The sequence below is a fragment of the Oncorhynchus nerka genome, linkage group LG15 (genome assembly GCF_034236695.1).
Source record: "Oncorhynchus nerka isolate Pitt River linkage group LG15, Oner_Uvic_2.0, whole genome shotgun sequence".
NCBI lineage: Eukaryota > Metazoa > Chordata > Actinopteri > Salmoniformes > Salmonidae > Oncorhynchus > Oncorhynchus nerka.
This window is the reverse complement of record NC_088410.1, coordinates 768,508-796,187: the sequence shown is the minus strand read 5'-3', so window position 1 is coordinate 796,187 and position 27,680 is coordinate 768,508. Positions and strand designations below refer to the sequence as shown.

Genomic DNA, 27,680 nt, shown 5'->3' with positions numbered 1-27,680 from the left:
TTTAGATGTTTAGATGGGGGGAGACACTGTGTATTTAGATGTTTAGATGGGGGGAGACACTGTGTATTTAGATGTTTAGATGGGGGGAGACACTGTGTATTTAGATGTTTAGATGGGGGGGAGACACTGTGTATTTAGATGTTTAGATGGGGGGGAGACACTGTGTATTTAGATGTTTAGATGGGGGGGAGACACTGTGTATTTAGATGTTTAGATGGGGGAGACACTGTGTATTTAGATGTTTAGATGGGGGGAGACACTGTGTATTTAGATGTTTATTTAGATGGGGGGGGGGGAGACACTGTGTATTTAGATGTTTAGATGGGGAGAGACACTGTGTATTTAGATGTTTAGATGGGGGAGACACTGTGTATTTAGATGTTTAGATTGTGTATTTAGATGTTTAGATGGGGGGGGGAGACACTGTGTATTTAGATGTTTAGATGGGGGGGGGGAGACACTGTGTATTTAGATGTTTAGATGGGGGGAGACACTGTGTATTTAGATGTTTAGATGGGGGGAGACACTGTGTATTTAGATGGAGACACTGTGTATTTAGATGGGGGGAGACACTGTGTATTTAGATGGATGGGGGGGGAGACACTGTGTATTTAGATGTTTAGATGGGGGGAGACACTGTGTATTTAGATGTTTAGATGGGGGGGAGACACTGTGTATTTAGATGTTTAGATGGGGGGGGAGACACTGTGTATTTAGATGGATGGGGAGACACTGTGTATTTAGACACTGTGTATTTAGATGTTTAGATGGGGGGGAGACACTGTGTATTTAGATGTTTAGATGGGGGGAGACACTGTGTATTTAGATGTTTAGATGGGGGGGAGACACTGTGTATTTAGATGTTTAGATGGGGGGGAGACACTGTGTATTTAGATGTTTAGATGGGGGGGGAGACACACTGTGTATTTAGATGTTTAGATGGGGGAGACACTGTGTAGATTTAGATGGGGGAGACACTGTGTATTTAGATGGGGGGGGAGACACTGTGTATTTAGATGTTTAGATGGGGGGGAGACACTGTGTATTTAGATGTTTAGATGGGGGGGGAGGACACTGTGTATTTAGATGTTTAGATGGGGGAGACACTGTGTATTTAGATGTTTAGATGGGGGGGACACTGTGTATTTAGATGTTTAGATGGGGGAGACACTGTGTATTTAGATGGGGGGGGAGACAGACACTGTTAGATGGGGGGGAGACACTGTGTATTTAGATGTTTAGATGGGGGAGACACTGTGTATTTAGATGTTTAGATGGGGGGAGACACTGTGTATTTAGATGTTTAGATGGGGGGAGACACTGTGTATTTAGATGTTTAGATGGGGGGAGACACTGTGTATTTAGATTTTAGATGGGGGGGAGACACTTTAGATGGGGGGAGACACTGTGTATTTAGATGTTTAGATGGGGGGGAGACACTGTGTATTTAGATGTTTAGATGGGGGGGGGAGACACTGTGTATTTAGATGGGGGGGGAGACACTGTGTATTTAGATGGGGGGGGGGACACTGTGTATTTAGATGTTTATTTAGATGTTTAGATGGGGGGGAGACACTGTGTATTTAGATTTTAGATGGGTTTAGATGGGGGGAGACACTGTGTATTTAGATGTTTAGATGGGGAGACACTGTGTATTTAGATGTTTAGATGGGAGACACTGTGTATTTAGATGTTTAGATGGGGGGGAGACACTGTGTATTTAGATGGATGTTTAGATGGGGGGAGACACTGTGTATTTAGATGTTTAGATGGGGGGAGACACTGTGTATTTAGATGTTTAGATGGGGGGAGACACTGTGTATTTAGATGTTTAGATGGGGGGGACACTGACACTGTGTATTTAGATGTTTAGATGGGGGGAGACACTGTGTATTTAGATGGGGGGGAGACACTGTGTATTTAGATGTTTAGATGGGGGGGGAGACACTGTGTATTTAGATGGGGATGGGGGGGAGACACTGTGTATTTAGATGTTTAGATGGGGGGGAGACACTGTGTATTTAGATGTTTTTAGATGGATGGGGGGAGACACTGTGTATTTAGATGATGTTTTTAGATGGGGGGACACTGTGTATTTAGATGTTTAGATGGGGGGGAGACACTGATGTATTTAGATGTTTAGATGGGGGGAGACACTGTGTATTTAGATGTTTAGATGGGGGAGACACTGTGTATTTAGATGTTTAGATGGGGGAGACACTGTGTATTTAGATGTTTAGATGGGGGGGGGGAGACACTGTGTATTTAGATGTTTAGATGGGGGGGAGACACTGTGTATTTAGATGAGACACTGTGTATTTAGATGTTTAGATGGGGACACTGTGTATTTAGATGTTTAGATGGGGGGAGACACTGTGTATTTAGATGGGGGGGGAGATGTTTAGATGGGGATGGGGGGACACTGTGTATTTAGATGTTTAGATGGGGGGAGACACTGTGTATTTAGATGTTTAGATGGGGGGAGACACTGTGTATTTAGATGTTTAGATGGGGGAGAGACACTGTGTATTTAGATGTTTAGATGGGGGGGGAGACACTGTGTATTTAGATGTTTAGATGGGATGGGGGGGGGAGACACTGTGTATTTAGATGTTTAGATGGGGGGGGGAGACACTGTGTATTTAGATGTTTAGATGGGGGGAGACACTGTGTATTTAGATGGGGGGGGGAGACACTGTGTATTTAGATGTTTAGATGGGGGGAGACACTGTGTATTTAGATGTTTAGATGGGGGGAGATGTTTAGATGGGGGAGACACTGTGTATTTAGATGGATGGGGGAGACACTGTGTATTTAGATGTTTAGATGGGGGGGAGACACTGTGTATTTAGATGTTTAGATGGGGGGAGACACTGTGTATTTAGATGTTTAGATGGGGGAGACACTGTGTATTTAGATGTTTAGATGGGGGTGTAGACACTGTGTATTTAGATGTTTAGATGGGGGGAGACACTGTGTATTTAGATGGGGGAGACACTTAGATGGGGGAGACACTGTGTATTTAGATGGGGGAGACACTGTGTATTTAGATGATGTTTAGATGGATGGGGGAGACACTGTGTGGGGGGGAGACACTGTGTTTAGATGTTTAGATGGGGGATGGGGGGAGACACTGTGTATTTAGATGGGGGAGACACTGTGTATTTAGATGTTTAGATGGGAGACACTGTGTATTTAGATGTTTAGATGGGGGGAGACACTGTGTATTTAGATGTTTAGATGGGGGGAGACACTGTGTATTTAGATGGGATGGGGGGGAGACACTGTGTATTTAGATGTTTAGATGGGGGGAGACACTGTGTATTTAGATGTTTAGATGGGGGGAGACACTGTGTATTTAGAGACACTGTGTATTTAGATGTTTAGATGGGGGGAGACACTGTGTATTTAGATGGGGGGGAGACACTGTGTATTTAGATGGGGGGGGAGACACTGTGTATTTAGATGTTTAGATGGGGGGAGACACTGTGTATTTAGATGTTTAGATGGGGGGAGACACTGTGTATTTAGATGTTTAGATGGGGGGAGACACTGTGTATTTAGATGTTTAGATGTTTAGATGGGGGAGACACTGTGTATTTAGATGTTTAGATGGGGGGGGAGACACTGTGTATTTAGATGTTTAGATGGGGGGAGATTTAGATGGATGGGGGAGACTGTGTATTTAGATGTTTAGATGGGGGGAGACACTGTGTATTTAGATGTTTAGATGGGGGAGACACTGTGTATTTAGATGTTTAGATGGGGGGAGACACTGATTTAGATGGGGGAGACACTGTGTATTTAGATGTTTAGATGGGGGGAGACACTGTGTATTTAGATGTTTAGATGGGGGGGGGGGACACTGTGTATTTAGATGTTTAGATGGGGGGAGACACTGTGTATTTAGATGTTTAGATGGGGGGGAGACACTGTGTATTTAGGAGACACTGTATTTAGATGTTTAGATGGGGGGGAGACACTGTGTATTTAGATGTTTAGATGGGGGGGAGATTGTGTATTTAGATGTTTAGATGGGGGGAGACACTGTGTATTTAGATGGGGGAGACACTGTGTATTTAGATGTTTAGATGGGGGGGGAGACTGTTTAGATGGGGGGAGACACTGTGTATTTAGATGTTTAGATGACACTGTGTATTTAGATGTGTGTATTTAGATGTTTAGAGGGGGGACACTGTTGTTTAGATGGGGGGAGACACTGTGTATTTAGATGTTTAGATGGGGGACACTGTGTATTTAGATGTTTAGATGGGGGGAGACACTGTGTATTTAGATGTTTAGATGGGGGGGGGGACACTGTGTATTTAGATGTTTAGATGGGGGGGAGACACTGTGTATTTAGATGTTTAGATGGGGGGAGACACTGTGTATTTAGATGTTTAGATGGGGGGGAGACACTGTGTATTTAGATGTTTAGATGGGGGGAGACACTGTGATGTTTATTTAGATGTTTAGATGGGGGGGACACTGTGTATTTAGATGTTTAGATGGGGGAGACACTGTGTATTTAGATGTTTAGATGGGGGGGAGACACTGTGTATTTAGATGTTTAGATGGGGGAGACACTGTGTATTTAGATGTTTAGATGGGGGGAGACACTGTGTATTTAGATGTTTAGATGGGGGGAGACACTGTGTATTTAGATGTTTAGATGGGGGGAGACACTGTGTATTTAGATGTTTAGATGGGGGGAGACACTGTGTATTTAGATGGATGGGAGACACTGTGTATTTAGATGTTTAGATGGGGGGGGAGACACTGTGTATTTAGATGTTTAGATGGGGGGAGACACTGTGTATTTAGATGTTTAGATGGGGGGGAGACACTGTGTATTTAGATGTTTAGATGGGGGAGACACTGTGTATTTAGATGTTTAGATGGGGGGGAGACACTGTGTATTTAGATGTTTAGATGGGGGGAGACACTGTGTATTTAGATGGGGACACTGTTAGATGGGGGGAGACACTGTGTATTTAGATGTTTAGATGGGGGGGACACTGTGTATTTAGATGTTTAGATGGATGGGGGAGACACTGTGTATTTAGATGTTTAGATGGGGGAGACACTGTGTATTTAGATGTTTAGATGGGGGGGACACTGTGTATTTAGATGTTTAGATGGGGGGGGGAGACACTGTGTATTTAGATGGGGGGGGGAGACACTGTGTATTTAGATGTTTAGATGGGGGGGAGACACTGTGTATTTAGATGGGGGGGAGACACTGTTTAGATGGGGGGGGAGACACTGTGTATTTAGATGTTTAGATGGGGGACACTGTGTATTTAGAGGGGGGAGACACTGTGTATTTAGATGTTTAGATGGGGGACACTGTGTATTTAGATGTTTAGATGGGGGGAGACACTGTGTATTTAGATGTTTAGATTTAGATGGGGGGGGAGACACTGTGTATTTAGATGTTTAGATGGGGGGGGACACTGTGTATTTAGATGTTTAGATGGGGGGAGACACTGTGTATTTAGATGTTTAGATGGGGGAGACACTGTGTATTTAGATGGGGGGAGACACTTAGATGGGGGGGAGACACTGTGTATTTAGATGTTTAGATGGGGGGAGACACTGTGTATTTAGATGTTTAGATGGGGGGAGACACTGTGTATTTAGATGTTTAGATGGGGGAGACACTGTGTATTTAGATGTTTAGATGGGGGGGGAGACACTGTGTATTTAGATTTTAGATGGGGGGAGACACTGTGTTATTTAGATGGGGGAGACACTGTGTATTTAGATGGGGGGGGACACTGTGTATTTAGATGTTTAGATGGGGGGGAGACACTGTGTATTTAGATGTTTAGATGGACACTGTGTATTTAGATGTTTAGATGGGGAGACACTGTGTATTTAGATGTTTAGATGGGGGGAGACACTGTGTATTTAGATGTTTAGATGGGGGAGACACTGTGTATTTAGATTTAGATGTTTAGATGGGGGGGAGACACTGTGTATTTAGATGTTTTTAGATGGGGGGGGGAGACACTGTGTATTTAGATGTTTAGATGGGGGAGACACTGTGTATTTAGATGTTTAGATGGGGGGAGACACTGTGTATTTAGATGTTTAGATGGGGGGAGACACTGTGTATTTAGATGTTTAGATGGGGGAGACACTGTGTATTTAGATGTTTAGATGGGGGGGGAGACACTGTGTATTTATTTTTAGATGTTTAGGGGGAGACACTGAGACACTGTGTATTTAGATGTTTAGATGGGGGACACTGAGACACTGTGTATTTAGATGTTTAGATGGGGGGGAGACACTGTGTAGATTTTAGATGGGGGAGACACTGTGTATTTAGATGTTTAGATGGGGGGGGAGACACTGTGTATTTAGATGTTTAGATGGGGGGAGACACTGTGTATTTAGATGTTTAGATGGGGGGGACACTGTGTATTTAGATGTTTAGATGGGGGAGACACTGTGTATTTAGATGTTTAGATGGGGTATTTAGATGTTTAGAGACACTGTGTATTTAGATGTTTAGATGGGGGGGGGAGACACTGTGTATTTAGATGTTTAGATGGGGGGAGACACTGTGTATTTAGATGTTTAGATGGGGGGAGACACTGTGTATTTAGATGTTTAGATGGGGGGAGACACTGTGTATTTAGATGTTTAGATGGGGGGAGACACTGTGTATTTAGACACTGTGTATTTAGATGTTTAGATGGGGGGAGACACTGTGTATTTAGATGTTTTTAGATGGGGGGAGACACTGTGTATTTAGATGGGGGGGACACTGTTAGATGTTTAGATGGGGGGACACTGTGTATTTAGATGGGGGGGGAGACACTGTGTATTTAGATGTTTAGATGGGGGGGAGACACTGTGTATTTAGAGACACTGTGTATTTAGATGGATGGGGGACACTGTGTATTTAGATGGGGGAGACACTGTGATATTTAGATGTTTAGATGGGGGGACACTGTGTATTTAGATGTTTAGATGGGGGAGACACTGTGTATTTAGATGGGGGGAGACACTGTGTATTTAGATGTTTAGATGGGGGGAGACACTGTGTATTTAGATGTTTAGATGGGGGGGAGACACTGTGTATTTAGATGTTTAGATGGGGGGGAGACACTGTGTATTTAGATGTTTTTAGATGGGGGGGGGAGACACTGTGTATTTAGATGTTTAGATGGGGGAGACACTGTGTATTTAGATGTTTAGATGGGGGGAGACACTGTGTATTTAGATGTTTAGATGGGGGGGGAGACACTGTGTATTTAGATGTTTAGATGGGGGGGAGACACTGTGTATTTAGATGGGGGGGGAGACACTGTGTATTTAGATGTTTAGATGGGGGGGGGGAGACACTGTGTATTTAGATGTTTTAGATGGGGGAGACACTGTGTATTTAGATGGGGGGGAGACACTGTGTATTTAGATGTTTATTTAGATGGGGGGGGAGACACTGTGTATTTAGATGTTTAGATGGGGGGAGACACTGTGTATTTAGATGGGGGAGACACTTTAGATGGGGGAGACACTGTGTATTTAGATGGGGGGGACACTGTGTATTTAGATGTTTAGATGGGGGGGACACTGTGTATTTAGATGTTTAGATGGGGGACACTGTGTATTTAGATGTTTAGATGGGGGGGACACTGTGTATTTAGATGTTTAGATGGTGTATTTAGATGGGGGGAGACACTGTGTATTTAGATGTTTAGATGGGGGGGACACTGTGTATTTAGATGTTTAGATGGGGGAGACACTGTGTATTTAGATGGGGGGAGACACTGTGTATTTAGATGTTTAGATGGGGGTGTATTTAGATGTTTAGAGACACTGTGTATTTAGATGTTTAGATGGGGGATGGGGGGAGACACTGTGTATTTAGATGTTTAGATGGGGGGGAGACACTGTAGATGGGGGAGACTCTGTGTGTTTAGATGGGGGGGGGGAGACACTGTGTATTTAGACACTGTGTCACGGTAACAAGCGTTCTATTATAAAGGCTGTCACGGTAACAAGCGTTCTATTATAAAGGCTGTCTCGGTGACAAGCATTCTATTATAAAGGCTGTCATGGTAACAAGCGTTCTATTATAAAGGCTGTCATGGTAACAAGCGTTCAATTATAAAGGCTGTCAAGGTAACAAGCGTTCTATTATAAAGGCTGTCATGGTAACAAGCGTTCTATTATAAAGGCTGTCATGGTAACAATATAAAGGCTGTCAAGGTAACAAGCGTTCTATTATAAAGGCTGTCACGGTAACAATATAAAGGCTGTCATGGTAACAAGCACTCTATTATAAAGGCTGTCATGGTAACAAGCGTTCTATTATAAAGGCTGTCACGGTGACAAGCGTTCTATTATAAAGGCTGTCACGGTAACAATATAAAGGCTGTCATGGTAACAATATAAAGGCTGTCATGGTAACAAGCGTTCTATTATAAAGGCTGTCACGGTGACAAGCGTTCTATTATAAAGGCTGTCACGGTAACAATATAAAGGCTGTCATGGTAACAAGCGTTCTAGATTTGAAGCGCTCTCATTTGAAGTCAAGTCTAGATACTGTGGATTTAGATGTTTAGATGGGGGGGACAAGTCTGTCAAGTCTAGATATTAGAATGCTTTCTGTACATTGTTTTTTTTAGCTGTGAGTTAGTTTCACCTGATCCACTTTTTATTTAACACACAGAGACTGAACGTGTAGGTCATACCTGCATTTCCCCCTAGCAATGATTTAATGCATGTTTCAGTGCAACGACTAAAAGGTTGCCACCAGTTTGCATCCCTGAGTATAATTCATGTGTATTTATTTAATTGATTGCTGTTGGTAACTGGTGTGTGTTTATCTAGGTGTATCCGGACCAGGCCCTGTTGCTGTTGGTAACTCAGGCTCTGGCGCTACGGATCCTCCACGAACCTTTGACCCCCGCTCTACCAGTCCTCAACTATTACAAGGTACACCTCTCCTCTGACCCCCGCTCTGTCCTCCTCTCTCTCCTCTGACCCCCGCTCTCTCCTCTGTCCTCCGCTCTCTCCTCTGTCCTCCTCTCTCTCCTCTGTCCTCCTCTCTCTCCTCTGTCCTCCTCTCTCTCCTCTGACCCCCGCTCTCTCCTCTGTCCTCCGCTCTCTCCTCTGTCCTCCTCTCTCTCCTCTGTCCTCCTCTCTCTCCTCTGTCCTCCTCTCTCTCCTCTGTCCTCCTCTCTCTCCTCTGACCCCCGATCTCTCCTCTGACCCCCGCTCTACCAGTCCTCAACTATTACAAGGTACACCTCTCCTCTGACCTCCGCTCTCTCCTCTGTCCTCCTCTCTCTCCTCTGTCTCTCTCTCCTCTTTTCCCCTCCTCTCTCCTCTGTCCTCCTCTCTCTCCTCTGTCCTCCTCTCTCTCCTCTGTCTCTCTCTCCTCTTTTCCCCTCCTCTCTCCTCTGTCCTCCTCTCTCTCCTCTGTCCTCCTCTCTCTCCTCTGTCCTCCTCTCTCTCCTCTGTCCTCCGCTCTCTCCTCTGTCTTCCTCTCTCTCCTCTGTCCTCCTCTCTCTCCTCTGTCCTCCTCTCTCTCCTGTCCTCCTCTCTCTCCTCTGTCCTCCTCTCTCTCCTCTTTCCCCCGCTCTCTCCTCTGTCCTCCTCTCTCCTCTGTCCTCCTCTCTCTCCTCTGACCTCCGATCTACCTGTCCTCAACTATTACAAGGTCTACGTGTGTGTCTCTGTGTGTGCAGGGTCATGTGTGGGCCTTGAGGTGGCTTGTTGGGTTCCTGTCTTCGTCTCCTGGAAGACTGGAGTCCTTCCTCAGAGGGGTAGCAGTGGAGCTGCACAACACTGGTACACACACACACACACACACACACACACACACACACACACACACACACACACACACACACCTTCCTCAGAGGGGTAGCAGTGGAGCTGCACAACACTGGTACACACACACACACACACACACACACACACACACACACACACACACACACACACACACCTTCCTCAGAGGGGTAGCAGTGGAGCTGCACAACACTGGTACACACACACACACACACACACACACACACACACACACACACCTTCCTCAGAGGGGTAGCAGTGGAGCTGCACAACACTGGTACACACACACACACACACACACACACACACACACACACACACACACACACACACACACACCTTCCTCAGAGGGGTAGCAGTGGAGCTGCACAACACTGGTACACACACACACACACACACACACACACCTTCCTCAGAGGGGTAGCAGTGGAGCTGCACAACACTGGTACACACACACACACACACACACACACCTTAGAGGGGTAGCAGTGGAGCTGCACAACACAGGTACACACACACACACACACACACACACATGTACACACACACACACACACACACACACACACACACACACCTTCCTCAGAGGGGTAGCAGTGGAGCTGCACAACACAGGTACACACACACACACACACACGTACACACACACACACTCACACACACACACACACACACACACACACACACACACACACACACACACACCTTCCTCAGAGGGGTAGCAGTGGAGCTGCACAACACTGGTACACACACACACACTCTCACACACACACACACACACACACACACACACACACACACACACACACACACACCTTCCTCAGAGGGGTAGCAGTGGAGCTGCACAACACAGGTACACACACACACACACACACGTACACACACACACACTCACACACACACACACACACACACACACACACACACACACACCTTCCTCAGAGGGGTAGCAGTGGAGCTGCACAACACTGGTACACACAAACACACACACCCATGTACACACACACACACACACACACCCATGTACACACACACACACACACACACACACACACACACACACACACACACTGAATGAACATGTTTTGTCTGTCTCTCGCTGAATGTTTTCTTTCTCTGCAGATGGATCCCAGCTGTCGCCCTCCTCCTTCCCTTCTTCCTCCCTCAAAGACCAGTGAGTTCTGTCATTCTGAACTGACTCTAAACATATCAGGGGGTAACATATCAGTATGTAACATATCAGGGGGTAACATATCAGTATGTAATATATCAGGGGGTAACATATCAGTATGTAATATATCAGGGGGTAACATATCAGTATGTAATATATCAGTATGTAACATATCAGTATGTAACATATCAGTATGTAATATATCAGTATGTAACATATCAGGGGGTAATATATCAGTATGTAATATATCAATATATCAGTATGTAATATATCAGTATGTAATATATCAGTATGTAACATATCAGTATGTAATATATCAGTATGTAATATATCAGTATGTAACATATCAGTATGTAACATATCAGTATGTAACATATCAGTATGTAACATATCAGTATGTAACATATCAGTATGTAATATATCAGTATGTAATATATCAGTATGTAATATATCAGTATGTAATATATCAGTATGTAACATATCAGTATGTAACATATCAGTATGTAATATATCAGTATGTAATATATCAGTATGTAATATATCAGTATGTAACATATCAGTATGTAACATATCAGTATGTAACATATCAGTATGTAACATATCAGGGGGTAATATATCAGTATGTAATATATCAGTATGTAACATATCAGTATGTAACATATCAGTATGTAATATATCAGTATGTAATATATCAGTATGTAACATATCAGTATGTAATATATCAGGGGGTAATATATCAGTATGTAACATATCAGTATGTAATATATCAGGGGGTAACATATCAGTATGTAACATATCAGTATGTAACATATCAGGGGGTAACATATCAGGGGGTAATATATCAGGGGGTAACATATCAGGGGGTAACATATCAGTATGTAATATATCAGGGGGTAACATATCAGTATGTAACATATCAGTATGTAACATATCAGTATGTAACATATCAGTATGTAACATATCAGTATGTAACATATCAGGGGGGTAACATATCAGTATGTAATATATCAGGGGGTAACATATCAGTATGTAACATATCAGGGGTAACATATCAGGGGTAACATATCAGTATGTAATATATCAGGGGGTAACATATCAGGGGGTAACATATCAGTATGTAATATCAGTATGTAACATATCAGTATGTAACATATCAGTATGTAATATATCAGTATGTAACATATCAGTATGTAACATATCAGTATGTAACATATCAGGGGGTAACATATCAGGGGGTAACATATCAGTATGTAATATATCAGGGGTAACATATCAGGGGTAACATATCAGGGGTAACATATCAGTATGTAATATATCAGGGGGTAACATATCAGGGGGTAACATATCAGGGGGTAACATATCAGTATGTAATATATCAGGGGGTAACATATCAGGGGGTAACATATCAGGGGGTAACATATCAGTATGTAATATATCAGGGGGTAACATATCAGGGGGTAACATATCAGGGGGTAACATATCAGTATGTAATATATCAGGGGGTAACATATCAGGGGGTAACATATCAGGGGGTAACATATCAGTATGTAATATATCAGTATGTAACATATCAGTATGTAATATATCAGTATGTAATATATCAGTATGTAATATATCAGTATGTAATATATCAGTATGTAATATATCAGGGGTAATATATCAGTATGTAACATATCAGTATGTAACATATCAGTATGTAACATATCAGTGTGTAACATATCAGTATGTAATATATCAGTATGTAATATATCAGTATGTAACATATCAGTATGTAACATATCAGTATGTAATATATCAGTATGTAATATATCAGTATGTAATATATCAGTATGTAACATATCAGTATGTAACATATCAGTATGTAATATATCAGTATGTAATATATCAGTATGTAATATATCAGGGGGTAATATATCAGTATGTAATATATCAGGGGGGTAATATATCAGTATGTAATATATCAGTATGTAATATATCAGTATGTAATATATCAGTATGTAACATATCAGTATGTAATATATCAGTATGTAACATATCAGTATGTAATATATCAGTATGTAATATATCAGTATGTAACATATCAGTATGTAACATATCAGTATGTAATATATCAGTATGTAATATATCAGTATGTAACATATCAGTATGTAACATATCAGTATGTAACATATCAGGGGGTAATATATCAGTATGTAACATATCAGTATGTAACATATCAGGGGGTAATATATCAGTATGTAATATATCAGGGGGTAATATATCAGTATGTAACATATCAGGGGGTAATATATCAGTATGTAACATATCAGTATGTAACATATCAGGGGGTAATATATCAGTATGTAACATATCAGTATGTAACATATCAGTATGTAACATATCAGGGGGTAATATATCAGTATGTAACATATCAGTATGTAATATATCAGTATGTAACATATCAGTATGTAACATATCAGGGGGTAATATATCAGTATGTAACATATCAGTATGTAATATATCAGTATGTAACATATCAGTATGTAACATATCAGTATGTAATATATCAGTATGTAACATATCAGTATGTAATATATCAGTATGTAATATATCAGTATGTAATATATCAGTATGTAACATATCAGTATGTAACATATCAGTATGTAACATATCAGGGGGTAATATATCAGTATGTAATATATCAGTATGTAATATATCAGTATGTAATATATCAGTATGTAACATATCAGTATGTAATATATCAGTATGTAATATATCAGTATGTAATATATCAGTATGTAATATATCAGTATGTAATATATCAGTATGTAATATATCAGTATGTAACATATCAGTATGTAATATATCAGTATGTAATATATCAGTATGTAATATATCAGTATGTAATATATCAGTATGTAACATATCAGTATGTAATATATCAGTATGTAATATATCAGTATGTAATATATCAGGGGGGTAATATATCAGTATGTAATATATCAGTATGTAATATATCAGGGGGGTAATATATCAGTATGTAATATATCAGTATGTAATATATCAGTATGTAATATATCAGTATGTAATATATCAGTATGTAACATATCAGTATGTAATATATCAGTATGTAATATATCAGTATGTAACATATCAGGGGGTAACATATCAGTATGTAACATATCAGTATGTAATATATCAGTATGTAACATATCAGTATGTAATATATCAGTATGTAACATATCAGGGGGTAACATATCAGTATGTAATATATCAGTATGTAATATATCAGGGGGGTAATATATCAGTATGTAATATATCAGTATGTAATATATCAGTATGTAACATATCAGTATGTAACATATCAGTATGTAACATATCAGTATGTAACATATCAGTATGTAATATATCAGTATGTAATATATCAGTATGTAATATATCAGTATGTAATATATCAGTATGTAATATATCAGGGGGTAATATATCAGTATGTAATATATCAGTATGTAATATATCAGTATGTAATATATCAGTATGTAACATATCAGTATGTAATATATCAGGGGGTAATATATCAGTATGTAATATATCAGTATGTAATATATCAGTATGTAACATATCAGTATGTAACATATCAGTATGTAACATATCAGTATGTAACATATCAGTATGTAATATATCAGGGGTAATATATCAGTATGTAACATATCAGTATGTAATATATCAGGGGGTAATATATCAGTATGTAATATATCAGTATGTAATATATCAGTATGTAATATATCAGTATGTAATATATCAGGGGTAATATATCAGTATGTAATATATCAGTATGTAATATATCAGTATGTAATATATCAGTATGTAACATATCAGGGGGTAATATATCAGTATGTAACATATCAGTATGTAATATATCAGTATGTAATATATCAGTATGTAATATATCAGTATGTAACATATCAGTATGTAATATATCAGTATGTAATATATCAGTATGTAATATATCAGTATGTAATATATCAGTATGTAATATATCAGTATGTAATATATCAGTATGTAACATATCAGTATGTAATATATCAGTATGTAATATATCAGGGGGGTAATATATCAGTATGTAATATATCAGTATGTAATATATCAGTATGTAACATATCAGTATGTAACATATCAGTATGTAATATATCAGTATGTAATATATCAGTATGTAACATATCAGTATGTAACATATCAGTATGTAATATATCAGTATGTAACATATCAGTATGTAACATATCAGTATGTAACATATCAGTATGTAACATATCAGGGGGTAACATATCAGTATGTAACATATCAGTATGTAATATATCAGTATGTAACATATCAGTATGTAACATATCAGTATGTAACATATCAGGGGGTAACATATCAGTATGTAACATATCAGTATGTAATATATCAGTATGTAATATATCAGTATGTAATATATCAGTATGTAATATATCAGTATGTAACATATCAGTATGTAATATATCAGTATGTAATATATCAGTATGTAATATATCAGTATGTAATATATCAGTATGTAATATATCAGTATGTAATATATCAGTATGTAACATATCAGTATGTAATATATCAGTATGTAACATATCAGTATGTAATATATCAGTATGTAACATATCAGTATGTAACATATCAGTATGTAATATATCAGTATGTAATATATCAGTATGTAATATATCAGGGGGTAACATATCAGTATGTAATATATCAGGGGGTAACATATCATATCATATCAGTATGTAACATATCAGTATGTAACATATCAGTATGTAATATATCAGTATGTAATATATCAGTATGTAACATATCAGTATGTAATATATCAGTATGTAATATATCAGTATGTAATATATCAGTATGTAATATATCAGTATGTAACATATCAGTATGTAACATATCAGTATGTAACATATCAGGGGGTAACATATCAGTATGTAACATATCAGTATGTAACATATCAGTATGTAATATATCAGTATGTAATATATCAGTATGTAATATATCAGTATGTAATATATCAGTATGTAATATATCAGTATGTAATATATCAGTATGTAATATATCAGTATGTAATATATCAGTAATTGTAATATATCAGTATGTAATATATCAGTATGTAACATATCAGGGGGTAATATATCAGTATGTAACATATCAGTATGTAATATATCAGTATGTAATATATCAGTATGTAATATATCAGTATGTAACATATCAGTATGTAATATATCAGTATGTAATATATCAGTATGTAATATATCAGTATGTAATATATCAGTATGTAATATATCAGTATGTAATATATCAGTATGTAACATATCAGTATGTAATATATCAGTATGTAATATATCAGGGGGGTAATATATCAGTATGTAATATATCAGTATGTAATATATCAGTATGTAACATATCAGTATGTAACATATCAGTATGTAATATATCAGTATGTAATATATCAGGGGGTAACATATCAGTATGTAACATATCAGTATGTAATATATCAGGGGGTAACATATCAGTATGTAACATATCAGTATGTAACATATCAGTATGTAACATATCAGGGGGTAACATATCAGTATGTAACATATCAGTATGTAATATATCAGTATGTAACATATCAGTATGTAACATATCAGTATGTAACATATCAGGGGGTAACATATCAGTATGTAACATATCAGTATGTAATATATCAGTATGTAATATATCAGTATGTAATATATCAGGGGGTAATATATCAGTATGTAACATATCAGTATGTAATATATCAGTATGTAATATATCAGTATGTAACATATCAGTATGTAATATATCAGTATGTAATATATCAGTATGTAATATATCAGTATGTAACATATCAGTATGTAATATATCAGTATGTAACATATCAGTATGTAATATATCAGTATGTAACATATCAGTATGTAACATATCAGTATGTAATATATCAGTATGTAATATATCAGTATGTAATATATCAGGGGGGTAACATATCAGTATGTAATATATCAGGGGGTAACATATCAGTATGTAACATATCAGTATGTAACATATCAGTATGTAATATATCAGTATGTAATATATCAGTATGTAATATATCAGTATGTAACATATCAGTATGTAATATATCAGTATGTAATATATCAGTATGTAACATATCAGTATGTAATATATCAGGGGGTAACATATCAGTATGTAACATATCAGTATGTAACATATCAGGGGGTAACATATCAGTATGTAACATATCAGTATGTAACATATCAGTATGTAATATATCAGTATGTAATATATCAGTATGTAATATATCAGTATGTAATATATCAGTATGTAATATATCAGTATGTAACATATCAGTATGTAATATATCAGTATGTAATATATCAGTATGTAATATATCAGTATGTAATATATCAGTATGTAACATATCAGTATGTAACATATCAGTATGTAATATATCAGTATGTAATATATCAGTATGTAATATATCAGTATGTAACATATCAGTATGTAACATATCAGGGGGTAACATATCAGTATGTAACATATCAGTATGTAACATATCAGGGGGTAACATATCAGTATGTAACATATCAGTATGTAACATATCAGTATGTAACATATCAGTATGTAACATATCAGTATGTAACATATCAGGGGGTAACATATCAGTATGTAATATATCAGTATGTAATATATCAGTATGTAATATATCAGTATGTAACATATCAGTATGTAACATATCAGTATGTAATATATCAGTATGTAATATATCAGTATGTAATATATCAGTATGTAATATATCAGTATGGTAATATATCAGTATGTAATATATCAGTATGTAATATATCAGTATGTAATATATCAGTATGTAACATATCAGTATGTAATATATCAGTATGTAATATATCAGTATGTAATATATCAGTATGTAATATATCAGTATGTAATATATCAGTATGTAACATATCAGTATGTAATATATCAGGGGGTAACATATCAGTATGTAATATATCAGTATGTAACATATCAGTATGTAATATATCAGTATGTAATATATCAGTATGTAACATATCAGTATGTAATATATCAGTATGTAATATATCAGTATGTAACATATCAGTATGTAATATATCAGTATGTAATATATCAGTATGTAATATATCAGTATGTAATATATCAGTATGTAACATATCAGTATGTAATATATCAGTATGTAATATATCAGTATGTAATATATCAGTATGTAATATATCAGTATGTAATATATCAGTATGTAATATATCAGTATGTAATATATCAGTATGTAATATATCAGTATGTAATATATCAGGGGGTAACATATCAGTATGTAACATATCAGTATGTAACATATCAGGGGGTAACATATCAGTATGTAACATATCAGTATGTAACATATCAGTATGTAATATATCAGTATGTAATATATCAGTATGTAATATATCAGTATGTAATATATCAGTATGTAATATATCAGTATGTAACATATCAGTATGTAATATATCAGTATGTAATATATCAGTATGTAATATATCAGTATGTAATATATCAGTATGTAACATATCAGTATGTAATATATCAGTATGTAATATATCAGTATGTAATATATCAGTATGTAATATATCAGTATGTAATATATCAGTATGTAACATATCAGTATGTAATATATCAGTATGTAACATATCAGTATGTAATATATCAGTATGTAACATATCAGTATGTAATATATCAGTATGTAATATATCAGTATGTAACATATCAGTATGTAATATATCAGTATGTAATATATCAGTATGTAATATATCAGTATGTAATATATCAGTATGTAATATATCAGTATGTAATATATCAGTATGTAACATATCAGTATGTAACATATCAGTATGTAACATATCAGTATGTAATATATCAGTATGTAACATATCAGTATGTAATATATCAGTATGTAACATATCAGTATGTAATATATCAGTATGTAATATATCAGTATGTAATATATCAGTATGTAACATATCAGTATGTAATATATCAGGGGGTAACATATCAGTATGTAACATATCAGTATGTAATATATCAGTATGTAATATATCAGGGGGTAATATATCAGTATGTAATATATCAGTATGTAACATATCAGTATGTAATATATCAGTATGTAATATATCAGTATGTAACATATCAGTATGTAACATATCAGTATGTAACATATCAGTATGTAATATATCAGTATGTAATATATCAGTATGTAATATATCAGTATGTAATATATCAGTATGTAACATATCAGTATGTAACATATCAGTATGTAATATATCAGTATGTAACATATCAGTATGTAATATATCAGTATGTAATATATCAGTATGTAATATATCAGTATGTAATATATCAGTATGTAACATATCAGTATGTAATATATCAGGGGGTAATATATCAGTATGTAACATATCAGTATGTAACATATCAGTATGTAATATATCAGTATGTAATATATCAGTATGTAATATATCAGTATGTAACATATCAGTATGTAATATATCAGTATGTAACATATCAGTATGTAATATATCAGTATGTAATATATCAGTATGTAATATATCAGTATGTAATATATCAGTATGTAACATATCAGTATGTAATATATCAGTATGTAACATATCAGTATGGTAATATATCAGTATGTAATATATCAGTATGTAACATATCAGTATGTAACATATCAGTATGTAACATATCAGTATGTAACATATCAGTATGTAACATATCAGTATGTAACATATCAGGGGGTAACATATCAGTATGTAACATATCAGTATGTAACATATCAGTATGTAATATATCAGTATGTAACATACCAGTATGTAACATATCAGTATGTAATATATCAGTATGTAATATATCAGTATGTAACATATCAGTATGTAATATATCAGTATGTAACATATCAGTATGTAACATATCAGGGGGTAATATATCAGTATGTAACATATCAGTATGTAACATATCAGGGGGTAATATATCAGTATGTAACATATCAGTATGTAATATATCAGTATGTAATATATCAGTATAACATATCAGTATGTAATATATCAGTATGTAATATATCAGTATGTAACATATCAGTATGTAACATATCAGTATGTAATATATCAGTATGTAACATATCAGTATGTAATATATCAGTATGTAACATATCAGTATGTAACATATCAGTATGTAATATATCAGTATGTAACATATCAGTATGTAACATATCAGTATGTAATATATCAGTATGTAATATATCAGTATGTAATATATCAGTATGTAATATATCAGTATGTAACATATCAGTATGTAACATATCAGTATGTAATATATCAGTATGTAACATATCAGTATGTAATATATCAGTATGTAACATATCAGTATGTAACATATCAGTATGTAACATATCAGTATGTAATATATCAGTATGTAATATATCAGTATGTAATATATCAGTATGTAATATATCAGTATGTAATATATCAGTATGTAACATATCAGTATGTAACATATCAGTATGTAATATATCAGTATGTAATATATCAGTATGTAATATATCAGTATGTAATATATCAGTATGTAACATATCAGTATGTAATATATCAGGGGGTAATATATCAGTATGTAATATATCAGTATGTAACATATCAGTATGTAATATATCAGTATGTAATATATCAGTATGTAACATATCAGTATGTAATATATCAGTATGTAATATATCAGTATGTAATATATCAGTATGTAATATATCAGTATGTAATATATCAGTATGTAATATATCAGTATGTAACATATCAGTATGTAACATATCAGTATGTAACATATCAGTGTGTAACATATCAGTATGTAATATATCAGTATGTAACATATCAGTATGTAATATATCAGTATGTAACATATCAGTATGTAACATATCAGTATGTAATATATCAGTATGTAATATATCAGGGGGTAACATATCAGTATGTAATATATCAGGGGGTAACATATCAGTATGTAACATATCAGTATGTAATATATCAGTATGTAATATATCAGGGGGTAATATATCAGTATGTAATATATCAGTATGTAACATATCAGTATGTAACATATCAGTATGTAATATATCAGTATGTAATATATCAGTATGTAACATATCAGTATGTAACATATCAGTATGTAATATATCAGTATGTAATATATCAGTATGTAATATATCAGTATGTAATATATCAGTATGTAACATATCAGTATGTAACATATCAGTATGTAATATATCAGTATGTAATATATCAGTATGTAACATATCAGTATGTAATATATCAGTATGTAATATATCAGTATGTAATATATCAGTATGTAACATATCAGTATGTAACATATCAGTATGTAATATATCAGTATGTAACATATCAGTATGTAACATATCAGTATGTAATATATCAGTATCAGTATGTAATATATCAGTATGTAACATATCAGTATGTAATATATCAGTATGTAACATATCAGTATGTAACATATCAGTATGTAATATATCAGTATGTAATATATCAGTATGTAATATATCAGTATGTAACATATCAGTATGTAATATATCAGTATGTAACATATCAGTATGGTCAGTATGTAATATATCAGTATGTAACATATCAGTATGTAACATATCAGTATGTAACATATCAGTATGTAACATATCAGTATGTAACATATCAGTATGTAACATATCAGTATGTAACATATCAGGGGGTAACATATCAGTATGTAACATATCAGTATGTAACATATCAGTATGTAATATATCAGTATGTAACATACCAGTATGTAACATATCAGTATGTAATATATCAGTATGTAATATATCAGTATGTAACATATCAGGGGGGTAACATATCAGTATGTAACATATCAGTATGTAACATATCAGGGGGTAATATATCAGTATGTAACATATCAGTATGTAACATATCAGGGGGTAATATATCAGTATGTAACATATCAGTATGTAACATATCAGGGGGTAATATATCAGTATGTAACATATCAGTATGTAATATATCAGTATGTAACATATCAGTATGTAACATATCAGTATGTAACATATCAGTATGTAATATATCAGTATGTAATATATCAGTATGTAACATATCAGTATGTAATATATCAGTATGTAACATATCAGTATGTAATATATCAGTATGTAACATATCAGTATGTAACATATCAGTATGTAATATATCAGTATGTAACATATCAGGGGGTAATATATCAGTATGTAATATATCAGTATGTAACATATCAGTATGTAACATATCAGGGGGTAATATATCAGTATGTAACATATCAGTATGTAATATATCAGTATGTAACATATCAGTATGTAACATATCAGTATGTAACATATCAGTATGTAATATATCAGTATGTAATATATCAGTATGTAATATATCAGTATGTAATATATCAGTATGTAATATATCAGTATGTAATATATCAGTATGTAATATATCAGGGGGTAACATATCAGTATGTAACATATCAGTATGTAACATATCAGGGGGGTAATATATCAGTATGTAACATATCAGTATGTAACATATCAGTATGTAATATATCAGGGGGTAACATATCAGTATGTAACATATCAGTATGTAATATATCAGGGGGTAACATATCAGTATGTAATATATCAGGGGGTAATATATCAGTATGTAATATATCAGGGGGTAATATATCAGTATGTAATATATCAGTATGTAATATATCAGTATGTAATATATCAGTATGTAACATATCAGTATTTAATATATCAGGGGGTAACATATCAGTGTGTAATATATCAGTATGTAATATATCAGTATGTAACATATCAGTATGTAATATATCAGTATGTAACATATCAGTATGTAACATATCAGGGGGTAATATATCAATATATCAGTATGTAATATATCAGTATGTAATATATCAGTATGTAACATATCAGTATGTAATATATCAGTATGTAACATATCAGTATGTAATATATCAGTATGTAATATATCAGTATGTAATATATCAGTATGTAATATATCAGTATGTAACATATCAGTATGTAATATATCAGTATGTAATATATCAGTATGTAATATATCAGGGGGTAATATATCAGTATGTAACATATCAGTATGTAATATATCAGGGGGGTAATATATCAGTATGTAATATATCAGTATGTAACATATCAGTATGTAATATATCAGTATGTAATATATCAGGGGGTAATATATCAGTATGTAACATATCAGTATGTAATATATCAGGGGGTAATATATCAGTATGTAATATATCAGTATGTAACATATCAGTATGTAATATATCAGTATGTAATATATCAGTATGTAACATATCAGTATGTAATATATCAGGGGGTAATATATCAGTATGTAATATATCAGTATGTAACATATCAGGGGGTAATATATCAGTATGTAATATATCAGTATGTAATATATCAGTATGTAATATATCAGTATGTAACATATCAGTATGTAATATATCAGTATGTAACATATCAGTATGTAATATATCAGTATGTAATATATCAGTATGTAATATATCAGTATGTAATATATCAGTATGTAATATATCAGTATGTAACATATCAGTATGTAACATATCAGGGGGTAACATATCAGTATGTAACATATCAGTATGTAATATATCAGTATGTAATATATCAGTATGTAATATATCAGGGGGTAATATATCAGTATGTAACATATCAGTATGTAATATATCAGTATGTAATATATCAGTATGTAACATATCAGTATGTAATATATCAGTATGTAATATATCAGTATGTAATATATCAGTATGTAACATATCAGTATGTAATATATCAGTATGTAATATATCAGTATGTAACATATCAGTATGTAACATATCAGTATGTAACATATCAGTATGTAACATATCAGTATGTAATATATCAGTATGTAATATATCAGGGGGGTAACATATCAGTATGTAATATATCAGGGGGTAACATATCAGTATGTAACATATCAGTATGTAACATATCAGTATGTAATATATCAGTATGTAATATATCAGTATGTAATATATCAGTATGTAACATATCAGTATGTAATATATCAGTATGTAATATATCAGTATGTAATATATCAGTATGTAACATATCAGTATGTAATATATCAGGGGGTAACATATCAGTATGTAACATATCAGTATGTAACATATCAGGGGGTAACATATCAGTATGTAACATATCAGTATGTAACATATCAGTATGTAATATATCAGTATGTAATATATCAGTATGTAATATATCAGTATGTAATATATCAGTATGTAACATATCAGTATGTAATATATCAGTATGTAACATATCAGTATGTAATATATCAGTATGTAATATATCAGTATGTAATATATCAGTATGTAATATATCAGTATGTAACATATCAGTATGTAACATATCAGTATGTAATATATCAGTATGTAATATATCAGTATGTAACATATCAGTATGTAATATATCAGTATGTAATATATCAGTATGTAATATATCAGTATGTAATATATCAGTATGTAATATATCAGTATGTAATATATCAGTATGTAACATATCAGTATGTAATATATCAGTATGTAATATATCAGTATGTAATATATCAGTATGTAATATATCAGTATGTAATATATCAGTATGTAACATATCAGTATGTAATATATCAGTATGTAATATATCAGTATGTAATATATCAGTATGTAACATATCAGTATGTAACATATCAGTATGTAATATATCAGGGGGTAACATATCAGTATGTAATATATCAGTATGTAACATATCAGTATGTAATATATCAGGGGGTAATATATCAGTATGTAACATATCAGTATGTAATATATCAGTATGTAATATATCAGTATGTAACATATCAGTATGTAACATATCAGGGGTAACATATCAGTATGTAACATATCAGTATGTAATATATCAGTATGTAATATATCAGTATGTAATATATCAGGGGTAATATATCAGTATGTAATATATCAGTATGTAATATATCAGTATGTAATATATCAGTATGTAACATATCAGTATGTAATATATCAGTATGTAATATATCAGTATGTAATATATCAGTATGTAACATATCAGTATGTAATATATCAGTATGTAACATATCAGTATGTAATATATCAGTATGTAACATATCAGTATGTAATATATCAGTATGTAATATATCAGTATGTAATATATCAGTATGTAATATATCAGGGGGTAACATATCAGTATGTAATATATCAGGGGGTAACATATCAGTATGTAACATATCAGTATGTAACATATCAGTATGTAATATATCAGTATGTAATATATCAGTATGTAATATATCAGTATGTAACATATCAGTATGTAACATATCAGTATGTAATATATCAGTATGTAATATATCAGTATGTAATATATCAGTATGTAATATATCAGTATGTAATATATCAGTATGTAACATATCAGTATGTAACATATCAGTATGTAATATATCAGTATGTAATATATCAGTATGTAACATATCAGTATGTAATATATCAGTATGTAATATATCAGTATGTAATATATCAGTATGTAATATATCAGTATGTAATATATCAGTATGTAATATATCAGTATGTAACATATCAGTATGTAATATATCAGTATGTAATATATCAGTATGTAATATATCAGTATGTAATATATCAGTATGTAATATATCAGTATGTAACCATATCAGTATGTAATATATCAGTATGTAATATATCAGGGGGTAACATATCAGTATGTAATATATCAGTATGTAATATATCAGTATGTAACATATCAGTATGTAACATATCAGTATGTAACATATCAGTATGTAACATATCAGGGGGTAACATATCAGTATGTAACATATCAGTATGTAATATATCAGTATGTAACATATCAGTATGTAACATATCAGTATGTAACATATCAGGGGGTAACATATCAGTATGTAACATATCAGTATGTAATATATCAGTATGTAATATATCAGTATGTAATATATCAGGGGGTAATATATCAGTATGTAACATATCAGTATGTAATATATCAGTATGTAATATATCAGTATGTAACATATCAGTATGTAATATATCAGTATGTAATATATCAGTATGTAATATATCAGTATGTAACATATCAGTATGTAATATATCAGTATGTAACATATCAGTATGTAATATATCAGTATGTAACATATCAGTATGTAACATATCAGTATGTAACATATCAGTATGTAATATATCAGTATGTAATATATCAGTATGTAACATATCAGTATGTAATATATCAGGGGTAACATATCAGTATGTAACATATCAGTATGTAACATATCAGTATGTAATATATCAGTATGTAATATATCAGTATGTAATATATCAGTATGTAACATATCAGTATGTAATATATCAGTATGTAATATATCAGTATGTAATATATCAGTATGTAACATATCAGTATGTAATATATCAGGGGTAATATATCAGTATGTAACATATCAGTATGTAACATATCAGGGGTAACATATCAGTATGTAACATATCAGTATGTAATGTAACATATCAGTATGTAATATATCAGTATGTAATATATCAGTATGTAATATATCAGTATGTAATATATCAGTATGTAACATATCAGTATGTAATATATCAGTATGTAATATATCAGTATGTAATATATCAGTATGTAATATATCAGTATGTAATATATCAGTATGTAATATATCAGTATGTAACATATCAGTATGTAATATATCAGTATGTAATATATCAGTATGTAATATATCAGTATGTAACATATCAGTATGTAACATATCAGTATGTAACATATCAGTATGTAACATATCAGTATGTAACATATCAGGGGGTAACATATCAGTATGTAATATATCAGTATGTAATATATCAGTATGTAACATATCAGTATGTAACATATCAGTATGTAACATATCAGTATGTAATATATCAGTATGTAATATATCAGTATGTAACATATCAGTATGTAACATATCAGTATGTAATATATCAGTATGTAATATATCAGGTGGTAACATATCAGTATGTAATATATCAGAGGGTAATATATCAGTATGTAATATATCAGTATGTAACATATCAGTATGTAATATATCAGTATGTAATATATCAGTATGTAACATATCAGTATGTAATATATCAGGGGGTAACATATCAGTATGTAACATATCAGTATGTAACATATCAGTATGTAATATATCAGTATGTAACATATCAGTATGTAACATATCAGTATGTAATATATCAGTATGTAATATATCAGTATGTAATATATCAGTATGTAATATATCAGTATGTAACATATCAGTATGTAATATATCAGTATGTAATATATCAGTATGTAATATATCAGTATGTAATATATCAGTATGTAATATATCAGTATGTAATATATCAGTATGTAACATATCAGTATGTAACATATCAGTATGTAATATATCAGTATGTAATATATCAGTATGTAATATATCAGTATGTAACATATCAGTATGTAACATATCAGGGG

At 33.3% G+C, this 27,680-nt stretch overlaps 1 protein-coding gene across 6 annotated transcripts in view; it reads left to right on the top strand.

Moving 5' to 3' along the window:
* LOC135559937 (uncharacterized) overlaps nt 1–27,680 on the top strand; it is a 122,639-nt gene that overhangs the window by 87,081 nt on the left and 7,878 nt on the right. For all 6 annotated transcript variants that reach the window (XM_065000827.1, XM_065000828.1, XM_065000826.1 and 3 more), the window contains 3 exons: nt 8,848–8,952; nt 9,708–9,810; nt 10,936–10,987. In XM_065000827.1, the coding sequence (XP_064856899.1) occupies nt 8,848–8,952; nt 9,708–9,810; nt 10,936–10,987 (260 nt within the window). The remainder of the gene's footprint in view (nt 1–8,847; nt 8,953–9,707; nt 9,811–10,935; nt 10,988–27,680) is intronic.